General features: G+C 38.2%; 3 protein-coding genes across 4 annotated transcripts; 2 read left to right on the top strand and 1 right to left on the bottom strand.

Moving 5' to 3' along the window:
* The first annotated feature begins 1,162 nt into the window (after positions 1-1,162).
* On the top strand, positions 1,163-2,705 carry LOC111497442 (LRR receptor-like serine/threonine-protein kinase GSO1). The gene has a single exon (XM_023148225.1). The coding sequence runs from the start codon at positions 1,586-1,588 to the stop codon at positions 2,396-2,398; it is 813 nt and encodes a 270-aa protein (XP_023003993.1). The 5' UTR covers positions 1,163-1,585; the 3' UTR covers positions 2,399-2,705.
* Positions 2,706-3,861: 1,156 nt separating this feature from the next.
* On the top strand, positions 3,862-8,723 carry LOC111497072 (DEAD-box ATP-dependent RNA helicase 16-like). Its single transcript, XM_023147699.1, has 15 exons — positions 3,862-4,112; positions 4,192-4,350; positions 4,444-4,533; positions 4,666-4,794; positions 5,113-5,213; positions 5,517-5,631; positions 6,042-6,173; positions 6,509-6,574; positions 6,701-6,877; positions 7,134-7,229; positions 7,424-7,555; positions 7,647-7,729; positions 7,981-8,018; positions 8,104-8,318; positions 8,453-8,723. The coding sequence occupies exons 1-15, from the start codon at positions 3,951-3,953 to the stop codon at positions 8,501-8,503; spliced, it is 1,746 nt and encodes a 581-aa protein (XP_023003467.1). The 5' UTR covers positions 3,862-3,950; the 3' UTR covers positions 8,504-8,723.
* A 461-nt stretch (positions 8,724-9,184) lies between these two features.
* Positions 9,185-12,392, bottom strand: LOC111497073 (DUF21 domain-containing protein At2g14520-like). Of its 2 annotated transcripts, XM_023147701.1 has the most exons (11): positions 11,961-12,384; positions 11,801-11,877; positions 11,629-11,712; positions 11,407-11,520; positions 10,726-10,812; positions 10,516-10,655; positions 10,352-10,439; positions 10,201-10,274; positions 9,988-10,112; positions 9,659-9,918; positions 9,185-9,573 (listed from the first exon to the last, which is right to left on the bottom strand). In XM_023147701.1, the coding sequence occupies exons 1-11, from the start codon at positions 12,136-12,138 to the stop codon at positions 9,538-9,540; spliced, it is 1,263 nt and encodes a 420-aa protein (XP_023003469.1). In that variant the 5' UTR covers positions 12,139-12,384; the 3' UTR covers positions 9,185-9,537. The 2 variants fall into 2 exon arrangements, with proteins under 2 accessions (XP_023003469.1, XP_023003468.1); XM_023147700.1 differs by having other exon boundaries at positions 9,659-10,112; positions 11,961-12,392.
* Between the last annotated feature and the right edge of the window lie 610 nt (positions 12,393-13,002).

Below are 13,002 nucleotides of genomic sequence, written 5' to 3'. Positions count from 1 at the left end.
CCCTTTCATTTATCAATGTTTTGTTTATTTATTTATTTATTTATTTATTCTCCCCCTCTCGTACAACCCGTGATCGGGATTTGGGAATCGGGGGCTCATGCGCGCACCTTGCTTACGCGTCGCTTTGTAATTGGCGGGAATGGAAAATAAGTCATTCCAGTTGGGGTGACACGTGTACCCACGGCCCCATTTGTTTGACCGGAAATTAAGGATTTTTAAGGACAACCTAGGATTATATTATGTTTATATCTATATGTCTGTTGGCTAAGATTTAAACTTGAACTAATTTTAATAACAAGGGAGCCTTATGTAAAATTTGCCTCAATTATTGAACAAAACTCAAAACATTGTCGTTTTTCTCTTTAAGTCATACTAATTTTGTACTTTAAACATACTTTGATTCTCAATTAATGTGTATTTGGTATAATTTAAAAAATAGAAAATGTCTCTAAAGGGTAACTGGACAGTTACCAAATTAAAATTTGACCTGATAAATTGGAGTGACAAATTTTAAACTTTTCTATTTTTACATTATTTTTAAATTACAAAGCTTTTTACTCCTTTTCTTCTCCTAATCTTCGCCGGTGAAGACCAGCCTCGGCAAAGACCGTACCGCCGCTGGCAAGGAAGCTGTAATTAGAGGGAACATCAGTACAACTGTTGTAATTCATTAGAAGAAATTGATCGAACATGCGAAGGACGAAAAACAGAGTACTAAGGTGAAGAGGTTTCAGAATGAGTTGTCACTTGCTTTATTCAACACCAAACTGTTCAACATCAGCGGCAAACAAACTCCGGCGCCGAGTTCACGTCTCGTCTCACGAGCCTCGTCAATAAAAAAATTATGCAGACAATTTGTTTGTGAGTAGGGCGTATGTGATAATTGCAATTGGTAGCTAGATTCACACCATGATATCAAATCATATCAAACTCACACAATGTATAATTTCCCTCATACCCACCTCACATGCTGAGTGATTATGAATTATAAGGCAATTTAATAATTTCTTAAGCATTTTTAAAGTTTTAATTATTTTTTTAACCATTAATAATTTATTCATAAGCAATAATAATGGAGACCGGAGAGTTGAGTTTTGTAGTGTGTGTGGGGGGTAAAGTGGCGAAAATACCCTTTCAAGTGGTCGCTATCCTCGGCTTCACATGCGCAGTGGCCGCCCCCACAAAGGCCCAGACCCCACTCCGCCCCTCTCTCTCATCTAAAATACACTCCAGAGTCAGCAGCTTTCTCAGTTTCTGCCCTCTTCTTCCTCGCCTGCTCCGGCTGCCACCACGTCGCCCCTTCCTTCTTAACAGCTACCATCGGACCCTCTCTCTGTGTGTCTCTTGCCCTTTTCGAATAGAGCCATCGCATCGCCCTAATTCTGAAGCCTTTTGCGTCTCTATAGCCCACATCCTTTCATTTATTTCCTCTTCAAGAACCATAACCCTCTGTTGTTTACTAGACCAGGCATTTTCATTTGGGTCTTAATTCTTCTTTCTTTGTATTATTTCCTAATCGAATCAGAGTTTTCTAAACTCTAATTGATTGCGAGTTTGTTGGCTTCCTCCTCTCCTCTGCCTCACTATGGTTGGTTGGACACTGTTGATCTTCGGCTTGTGGGCTTCCGCCGCTCTCCCTTTGTCGTCTTCAGATCCCAACGACGAGGCTTGTCTCACTAATCTAAGCCAATCTTTAGAAGACCCAACTAACTCTCTCCACAACTGGACCAAATCCAACCTCGCCAACCCTTGCAATGGCTTCAACTCTTACATTCATGGCGCCACTTGCAACAGTGGCCGTATTTACAAGCTTTCCCTCAATAATCTCTCCCTCCGCGGCTCTATTTCTCCTTTTCTTGCTAACTGCACCAATTTACAAGCCCTCGACCTCTCCTCCAATTTTCTCACAGGCCCCATCCCTTCCGACCTTCAATATCTCGTTAATCTCGCTGTTCTCAACCTCTCTGCCAATCGCCTCACTGTCCAGATCCCTCAGGAGCTCGCATTTTGTGCTTATTTGAATGTTATTGATCTCCACGAGAATTTGCTAACTGGCCAGATACCTCAACGATTGGGTCTTCTCGTTAGGCTCTCCACTTTCGACGTATCTAATAATCGTCTCTCCGGACCAATCCCCTCCACTCTCGGCAATCGAAGCGGCAATTTGCCTAAATTTAACGCCTCCTCCTTCGTAGGCAACAAGGATCTGTACGGCTTCCCTTTGGCGCCAATGAAGAACAAGGGGCTTTCCATTATAGCCATTGTTGGAATCGGTTTAGGGAGTGGACTTGTCAGCTTGGTGTTGAGCTTCACCGCCGTTTGCATTTGGTTGAAAATTACCGAACGGAAGATGGTGGTTGAAGAAGGGAAAATTAGTCATCTCATGCCTGATTATTGATCTTAATCACCCATCAGAGATTATTAAGCTATCACCCGTTCTTGATGAATTTTCTGTTCAGGTATATACCATTTCCCCCCTTTTCGAACCAGTAATGGTCTACTCTTTTTCTTTTCCTTTTTTTTATTGGGAGATGCCGCCTCGATTTGATTCATCATCGGAGAGGATCTTTTTTTATTTTTTTCAAACTTTTTGCCCCTCTCCTATTTTCTTCCCGAAACAATCAACAATGTATAAAACCCACTGGTTATAATCGAGTTATCGCTCTCAATTATTATTACACATTTTGAAGAACAAAATTGTCTGCAAATCTCTCTCTCACTACAAAATACACAGACAAACAGTGCCTCTGTTCTTCACTAGTTCTGCCCTTGTCTGTGTGCCAATTTGTCTTGGTCAAATTTGTTTGTTTTTATAGCACCGTTGGCCATTTTTGTTCTGTTGCAGCAGCTTTAATCACTTCCCCCCATCCACAATTTTTCAAAATTTTCTGAATGTCTGGGCTTTACTTGAATTTAAGACATACCGTTATTAGACTCTACTGTGCAATTGCGTCAGCTACTTTTCCTTTACTGATCAAAACACTGTTTTAGCTTGGTGTGTACCCGCCGTGATCATGTCACAAACAACTTAGCTTTAGAGCTGGACAATCTGATACAAAACAGTCGTTGAATACTAACTTTTCGAGTTTAGAATTGCTGTTGAACGAATCATAAAAAGCAGAAAAGATCTTAAAATGCCTTACTTCTTGTAAATAGATTGAACCCGATTCCAAAATTGAATTCGGTTTAGATTTAAAGTTCAAATTTCCACTGCAACATAAGAAACAAGAACAAGTATCTAAAACAAAAACGAGTAACTCGCGACCCGTCAGATTCCATACTAAAGCTTGTGAGTATTGAATTCGACTAAGGGTGGTGGGTGTAAAGTTGTATCGAGCAATACTATTTAGGGGTAAATCCACTATTTATTCCCAAGCACAAAGTCAATGCTTACAATAACAACAGACAAGTGGAAAATACTCATTCCTATGGTTGATACTTGAAATTGCTATTGTTCATTAAAAAAAAAACGTGCGAAATTAGGAAAACTCATTGGATAAGGTAAAAAGCCACGTGTCCCATCTGAAATGAATAACTTCCTTCAATAAATTGTAATTGAAGGCTTCCATGGTCTAAAGTAGGCGAGCGGCATCTATAAATCCGTATTTTTAAATTTTATATCATTGACGGATGGAATGATGGGTGAGGGTGACGTTATTCAAATCTATTTCACTATTATTTCTATTTATTATTATTTTTTTTAATAATTTTTCAAAATTTTATTATTCGATTATAAGTAGTATAGCCACGCCACCATCGCAAGCCGACCGAGAAAATGGGCCCAATCATTTTGGGCTACGTGTCTTCAACTGGGCTATTGACCCGACCCATGCCCGAACTCGGCTCCCTTTCAACGTCCGACCCTACCGTCCAGTCCCACCCAAAACCCTACGAAACCCCTGCGTCTTCACAGTTTTACCTCCTGTTTTCGGTTGATTCGTACTGAAACAATGGAGAGGCTTTCCAAAGAACTTGAGCAGGAGAAGGAAGGCTTAGAAGATGACTTGAGTTTCGAAGAACTTGGGTTGGACCCTCGTCTAGTTCGCGCGCTAATCAAGAAGGGAATTTTAAAGCCAACACCCATACAACACGTTGCAATTCCGTTAATTTTGGTACGCATTTAGACATTAGGGATGGCTCTGGTATTTGTTGCCTCCGAGGAAGAATTTTGTGACGTTCTATTTGTTTCAGGAAGGAAAGGATGTGGTGGCTCGGGCGAAGACTGGTTCTGGGAAGACTTTCGCGTACCTCCTTCCATTGCTTCAGAAGCTGTTTACTGGTTCTAGTACGGAGAAGAAGTCAGGTCCAAGTGCAGTTCTTCTCGTTCCGACTCGGGAGCTCAGTCAGCAGGTATGCCTTCTTAGAAGGATCTGAGGGAGGTTGTAGGTGTATTCCTACTTGATTCGCCTGTTACTGAATTACTTGTGTGTACCATACATTCAGGTTAATAAGGAAGTTTCATCCCTCGTTGAATCCTGTCGAGTTCAATTGAAAGTTTCCCAATTGACAAGCAGCATGTCACATTCTGATTTGGTTGGTTCAGGTTCATCTTTTTTACGGAAGTATATTGGAAGGAATACATTCTGAAACAAACTGTTAGATATAGCAAAGTGATTGAGGCTGTAGTGCTGGATATTGATTTTATTTGATAAATGTCTCTTGCAGCGAACAGCATTGGCAGGACCACCTGATATCATTGTTGCTACGCCTGCTTGCATTCCCAAGTGCTTGTCTGCTGGCGTTCTCCAACCAGCCTCCATTAATGAATCACTTGAAATTCTCGTTCTGGATGAGGTAATAATATGGTAGTAATTTGATGAGCATTTCATGACTCTAATCATTTTCTCTACGAGTGGTTGTATATGGCGTTTTATGTTTGTGGTTCAACTTTAAAACCAATGAGTAGAAATGGAGAATACACCTGTTAGCTCTGCTTGCCATTTGTCATCAACATGAAGTGCTAATAAAAGTTCGTTGGCGTATTTTCTTTGAATGGGGCCCATTTTGTACCTCTTTGGATAATTTCATTCAATGAATATATATATCACACTGAAAAAAAAAATCTTATACGATTAAGTGTTGGTAGATAAATTGCTTTTTATTTGTTTCCAGGCTGATTTGCTATTGTCATATGGCTATGAAGATGATATTAAAGCTTTTGCAGCTCACATCCCACGTTCCTGTCAATGCCTTCTTATGTCCGCTACATCAAGGTTATTATTTTTGCTGCCTTAACAAGCTGTATTTTTTCAATGACTGCAGGCCGATATAATTTTTGATGCTTGCTGTTGGTAGACTGTTTTTTAACTTTATGGGAGTTTGCCCCACTTTTGTTTTTGTTTTTCTTGCTGTTACCCATGGAAGGCTATATGTATTCACACTTCGCCCTCTAAGTTTCTAACTTGTTTAAAATTAGCTTAGTTTCATTTTATCCCAAGTTATTGGTTTGTGGAATTTTGTGCATCGTTTGATCAATTAATGCTGATATTCTATGTTGGTCTTTGGATGTCTGACAGTGAAGATGTTGAAAAATTGAAGAAGTTGATCCTGCATAATCCGTTCATCTTGACTTTGCCAGAGGTGGGAGATATTAAAGACGATCTAATTCCGAAAAATGTTCAACAATTTTGGGTAAGTTCCTCTGCTCTCACCGTGAATTAATCAGATATTATTCATTCCCCGGTGAAACTGTTGTTTCCCTTGAGGGAACATATTTACATTGGTACTCCTCTAGAGTGAAATCATTAACATTGGTACTCCGGTAAATGTGTAATCATCACTTTAAAATAAATCAAGGTGATTTTTTTTACAATTGTCACATTCAGTTAGCTAGTATATGACTTTATTCTTTGTTCTCATCATAATAACTTCATTTTGACTTTCGCCAAGTATTAAACTTTGTTTTGTGTTTTCTTTCTTATTCATGTATAATCTCCTTTCTGTATTCGTATCTTGTTCAACAAATAAAAGTTCTGTTCTGTACCTACTTGTACGAACTTGTGTTTGGAAAGTAATAATGTGTGTTTTTTTAATGGTACAAGATCTCATGTGATGCTCGAGACAAGTTACTAAATATTCTTTCGCTCTTAAAGTTGGACTTGGTTCAGAAAAAAGTTCTTATATTCACAAATACCATCGACATGGCTTTCAGGTTGAAATTGTTTCTTGAGAAGGTAAATGACTCTGGTTCATTTTTTCCATCTATTCAGTACTCCACCTTTTGAATATTGTTCTTAACACGTATTTTTATCTTTATTTTATTTATACGATTCCTTTCTTGTATGTATATTTTGTACAAAGTTATCTAGTTCAGATGATTTCTGGATCATTGTTGTGTACTTTTGCTGTTTTGTTTTGCAGTAGCTTCTTTCTTTACAGAGATTTTAATTTAAATTCTTTATATTTCTACGTCATGTCCTTATATTTCTGAGGTACCTCCCTTACCACGCGTCCAAGGTGGGCATCAGGAAAGTTATTGTTGGTTGATTTGCCTGCTTACCTCATGCAGTTTGGGATCAAATCTGCTGTTCTAAATGCTGAGTTGCCTCAAAATTCACGCCTCCATATTCTTGAGGTATGCCTATTTGGACAAGCTTAGTGTTGGTACAGTTTACAGGGAGGTATATAACTATCGCTAAGCAATTTTGGTGTGTTATTATTGACCTAGTATGTACGTTTTGTTCTTTCTTTGGTTTGACAGGAGTTTAATGCTGGTCTGTTCGATTATTTAATTGCAACTGATGACGGTCAAACAAAAGAAAAAGAAGCCAACGAGGAAAGTAATGTTGATAAGAAAAGGTTCAGAAAACGTGCTAAGCAAAAAATGGATTCTGAATTTGGAGTAGTACGAGGAATTGACTTCAAAAATGTTTATACAGTATGCAAATCAATCTCTCTCTCTCTATCAACTCAATGCCAATTAATTTATTGCTTTTAAGTCTCTTAATGTGTTTGTAGTACAATGTACAAGTAGTCTTAATTAGTATAACATTATATAATACCTCTTATGATGTGAATTATCAATAATTATGTTACATAATTTATGTGTTTTCTGATATTTATTTTTTTTCAGTCTCTTGATGGTTTTACTGTCAAGTAAGCTATAAACAACAGATTTGCTGCCATCTGTTCAGGTTATAAACTTTGAGTTGCCTCCGAGTGCAGCAGGATATGTACATCGTATAGGACGTACTGGAAGAGCTTATAATACTGGTGCATCTATTTCACTGGTTGGTATTTTGAGATACTGTCTGTACCTCACGACGTTATAGTGATTTTTTCCTTGACATTCTCTTATGTTCTCTTTTTTGCATGAAGAACGTGCAGTTGGTAAATATAACCGCAAGTTTCCCAATGTTGGGGTTGATACCTAATTATTACTCTTTATTATTATTTTTTTTTTTTTGTCTCTCTACGGTGATAGGTTTCCTCAGATGAGGTGGAAACTTTTGGAGAAATTCAATCTTTTCTAAGAGCTGATGGAGATACAGACATTATTGTTCCTTTTCCATTACTTACTAAAAATGCTGTAGAGTCTTTGCGTTATAGAGCTGAGGTTTGTGTGATGCGTTTTATAGCATATTTCTCGAGGATGAACAATTAGATATTAAACTATCGTTATTGATGGGTTCTGCGTGCTTTGGCAGGATGTTTCTAAAAGTGTGACAAAGATTGCTATTAGAGAATCTCGAGCTCTGGATTTGAGGAATGAGATTCTTAACTCCGTAAAGTGAGTTGTTTCCTCTACTTTTCTAGATTTATGAGCAATGTTTCTATTCTGTTTGGTTTACGTTTGAAGACAATTATTTGCCAATTGCACACACCATCCAAGTTGTAATTATATTATTTAACCAGCATAACCATGTTTTTCTTTTTGTGCATATTATCCTATTGATTTTTTTAATGTAGGAGGGTTATTATGCCCATATTTACATCCATTTAATAACTTCATAACTTTTTCTTGTTCTGCTTCCTGTCTAGATTGAAAGCTCACTTTGAATCTAACCCGAGGGACTTAGGTATAACATCTTTTGCTGAATTTTTCGTTGTTTGCACCAACATACCCATTTATGCTGCATAAGTTGATTGGAATTTCTTGGGCAGATTTGTTGAAACATGATAAGACTCTCAGCAAGAAGCCCCCTGCTCCTCATCTGCGTGACGTACCTGACTATCTTGTCGACCCAGTAACTCAAGAAGCCAGCAAAGTCATCAAACTAGCTAGAGCAGCAATGGGAAATATACAGTCTGGTTGTCGGCGTGGGTTCAAGAGAAAATCTAGAAATGATAAAGATCCTCTTAAAACGTTTTTAGCTGAGGTACGGCTTTGCTGGTTTCAATCTGACGTTAATTTTAGAATAGTGATACTAATGGCACTCTTGCCTTGTTTCAACAATTTGGTCATTCACTTTCCCGCTTATTATTAATTGCGTTCCTACTTGTTTAAAATTAGGCTCCAAAAAAATCTCGACGCAGTGGGGGGGAAAAGAGAAGGCAAAAATGATGATCATGACAACAGACACAACAGAAAAACATCTATCTGATTCTTCTTTGGCTTGTCGATCTAGAATGGTCAACAGCCGGAGGATCACAAATTTGTATTGAGAATTAGTGTTAAATTATAGTGTAGTGGCCATCCAATGTAATAGTGACAATTTTTCACTGTGTAATTCCATCACAGCGATTTTGATTAAAAAGAAAAGTAAAATGAACGTTTATCACCATTGTAGTCGTTTCAATTTGTGGACTGTAGGGATAAAAAAAAAAAAAAAAAAAAAAAAAAGAATTCAGTTTTGATCAACACTGACGACTTCTTGCGAATTCTTAGCAGTGACATATATTGGATTCTTCCTTCTCAATAAGAATTTCCTCCCCAATTCTTTTCAGCTTCAAGTTTTCATGGGGTAACTGAGCATGGAGGGTTATGGCATCGCCTGGAAACAACTCCCCATGATTCCACCAATGACAGAGATGCCGAGTTCCAAAAGGTGTATTGGATTCTAAGGAAATTCCATGCCAGTGTTCAGAAACTCGAGCATGCTCTGCAGGACTCCGGTGTTGTTTTACGCACCTGTCTACCGGAACAAGTTTTGAGCAGGATTCTTAGCGCACATGAAAACTATAGAACCTGTAATTTAAGAGCCTTTTCATGAAGAATGATTCATTTTGTAGTTTCTATAAGAGATTTGGTTTTTAATATTTGGTGCATCATTGCTGCTGTTGGAACAATCTTACCATCCTTCATCATTATACTGAATTGATGAGAAGTATTCCTTTGTTTTTGGATTCAGTTTATTGCAGTTGATGCCATTGATCGGTCTATTCCATTACCGAGGAAACTACATATGAGACCTTGTGTGCAAAAACTTTCCACAAGGAGAAAGGTTAAATCTTCTACATGCTTATTGCAGCTTGCAGCTTCACTGGGAAACTGGAAACTGATATTTTACATCTATCACCGGAACGGTAAGGTATGAACTTTCAAACGATCATTTCCAAAGTAATAGTTCACTCCTTTTAACGTTTAGGAAAGGATCTCTAAATACGATAATCTGTCTCATCGTAAATTTCCTCCTGCAGTGAACAAAGATTAAGGGTAATCAAGCTTTGCAGTATTGATAGGAAGATGAAGCTGTAGATAGAGGATATGCTGCTATACCTGTAAAATCTCCTCAATGACATCTTCAAGTGTTATGATGCCAATTGCTTCCCCCTCTTCAGTAAACTTGGCCAGCATGTCATCTGCAATATGCAGGACCTCTGAGTCGAAGTCCTTGGACCATTTCTTACTTCCAGAAAACTTCCGATGGTAATTACTACGATCCACACATGTATTTAGCCTTTTCAGAGATCTCTTGCTCCTTAAACTCTTTTCCTGTGGATGATTTTCACCATCGATGTCCACTTTCACATCTCTTACTGCATGTGCATTTGTGTTATATGTATCATCGACCAAGTTAAATAGAAGTGAAGAAGGTAAATGCTTACCCTCAAGTTGAATCCCGCTAATGGGCTTCTCTGGATTTTCCTTTTCTCTTACTACCACGGCCATATGACTGTGACCTTTCTGGAAATCATTTAGTATGTCGTACAGTGGCATTGTTTCTGAGACCCTGATAGACAAGTTTGGATTCTTGGTGAAAATGGAAGTTGTTCTTTTCCTAACATGCAATATACAGAATAATTAGGAGCATAAAGTACCTTGGACATTTCCGAATGGGGAAGTTCTTAATTGGTACCCCATCTGGTGAATGCCCAGTTATTAAATTCTTCACCTACGATTTAAATATAATGATATCAGGTTAATGAATGTTATTGTAATTTTGTTAACGTTTGCATGGATAAACATTACCAACACGAGGCCAATGATATTTGCAGGGTGTTCATAAAACACAGGCACTCTGCTATGCCCCTTCTCCAGAATTAACTTGATCAAGTTGCTGCATAGTTTTCATAATAAGCATATTTATGAGGATGGAGGAGAGTGGAAGAATGAAGTTGGTGTCTGCGTCAAACCTGTCGAGATTAGCATTAATATCGATCGCAAAAGTTTCAGAAAGGGGAGTCATGACGTCTCTTGCGACCTTCTCGGTGAGTTCCAGTGCTCCTCTAATTATGGTTGTTTCATCTCGTGTCAGCTCTCCTCCTTTTCCAGCCTGCACTTCTAAGAAACCAACTCAGCCATACAAGAGAGGCAGAGAGTTGCTCGTGTTTGAGACAAGGTACCTCATTGCCATGAAAATCTACAAGTGTTTTCAGTTCTGCTCTACGGAACAGAGCTTTATGTTCTTTACCCAGTGAAAAGTCCAATAGCTGCTCATAACAAAATCAAAGAATCAATATTCAGGTTGAAGTCCCCACCCATTTGGAATAAAAACTGCAATTTAAGCCAAATTAAATTCCGCAGCTGATGCTTTGACTCGTTACATATCGCCATCAACCACACGGTTTTAAAATACATTTGATAGTGAGAGGTTTCCACATCCTTATTAGTAATGCTTCGTTCCCCTCTCCAACCGAGGTGAGATCTTACAATCCACCCCTTTGAGGGCCTAGCGTCGTCATTGGCATACCTGCTCGACGTTTGGCTCTGGTACCATTTGTAACAGCCATATTGGACTTTACTTTATGAGCTTCCCCTCAAGATTTTAAAACGCGTATGTTATGGAGAGGGTCTAGCTCTACTCCGACTAGTGCTTCACACCGTCCGATGACTGGCTTTGACACCATCTATAATGGCCCAAGCCCACCGTTAGCAGATATTGTCCGTTTTGGCCTGTTACGTATCGTCGTCAACCTCACAGTTTTAAAACGTGCGTACTAGGGAGAAGTTTTCACACCCTTATAAGGAATGTTTCGTTTCCTTCTCCAACGAAGTAGCATATCACATCTTTTATGAACAATTACCTTGCTGATAGGATATGCAACAGGAAAGCAAATCCAAACAAGAAGCCTCACAAATGGAGCCACTGCTGCACCAATAGCCAAACCATATCTAGAACAAACAGCTTGAGGAATAATCTGCGAAAACAGAGCAAAAGAACATGTTCTAATTTCTAACCTGTAAGTCGTTCTCTTCTCACTTAGAATACTAACAAAAGTAAGTGAAAGTTTGATATATCATCTCACCTCACCAAATAATAAGATCAAAGTGACAGAAATCAATATGGCTCCCCAAGCTGTCACCAAACTATCCAAAAATATTGGAAGTGCCTGTCAAAGTAAACACAAAACAGTGATTTTTTTCTTCAGCTGAAACAATATGGCAAAGAGCTCAACTTTCCAGCAGTGTTACAGTTACCTCCATGGCAGCAGCATTACAGATCAATAAAGTGCAAAGCAGCAAGTGCTGTCTTCTAACAACTGGCAGTATCTTTGCTGTTATGTTAACGAGAGAGCATTAGCAGAAAATTTTTGCCACGAAAGTGAAAGAAAAGTTAGAAGAGGATGAAGAAGAGCACCCGCATGTTTACGATCACTTGGTTTTCCAGAATTGGCAAGAACTTCAATCTCGACGAGGCTCATAGACATGAGGCCAAGAGTGAGGCCAGACATCATCCCAGCAAACAACACCAAGAACACCACTATTCCAATGCGACTGAAGAATCCTGAAGTGCAGCAGCTATATTCCACGCCCATTTTCAGTACTACCTTCTCGTTCTTGATTTTGTGTTGGTTCAGAAGGAGGAGCTTCAGAAAGTAGCTAAAAAACACTGAACTTCTTGGAGACAGGACAGGATGAAGAAGACATGCTATACATGTTCCTGCTGGGGTTCAGTATGGTTAATACAAGGGTGTTTGGTAGTGTTTTAGGATTTTTTAGAACTCGTTTGACTATCCAATCTAAAATAAAGTATCATAAAATTTCAGAAAATAAGATTAGATTAGGATATGATGGACAGATTGGTTAAAAATTGACAGTTTTGTGACAAAAGTAGAGAGCTTTGAACATATTCTATACTTGTTCTTGAAGATGAGAATACACATCCAACTCGTAATCCAATTCTAAATTTAAATCTGATTTTCAAAAAAAAGAAAAAATACAGAATCAAATTGTTAAGGTAAACTTCAAAATTAAAAGATTTAAAACAAAATCATTATAAAATTTGGATGACTATTTTGAAATCTGAATTCGACATCGAGTGATCCGAACAATTCCCTGCGACATGGTCACTTTACTTACTCTTTGCTTTTAAGGGTGAAAATTATCCCTACAAAACGACATGAATTTTTCAACTATGCTTTGTTTACATTTACATGCAAATAGGTCACCCAACATAAAATTGCTTCAAGTAAATCACACTTAGCTATGAAGTTTCTATGATTGAGCATCGAAAAGAAACGTGTACCATGTTGATATAAATAGTAACTTTCGTTTCTTTTAAGTTTTTCTTAGCCATCTTATTCTTAGGATCAGATGTTGTATCGATTCCCCTTATTTGTTCGAGTGACACATTAAATCTAAAATATTAAACAATATAAATTGTCAATTGATAATATTTG

This window comes from Cucurbita maxima, unplaced genomic scaffold (genome assembly GCF_002738345.1).
Source record: "Cucurbita maxima cultivar Rimu unplaced genomic scaffold, Cmax_1.0 Cma_Scf00023, whole genome shotgun sequence".
Taxonomy (NCBI): domain Eukaryota; kingdom Viridiplantae; phylum Streptophyta; class Magnoliopsida; order Cucurbitales; family Cucurbitaceae; genus Cucurbita; species Cucurbita maxima.
The sequence above is the reverse complement of the archived record's forward strand: the minus strand, read 5'-3'. Positions and strand labels throughout refer to the sequence as shown.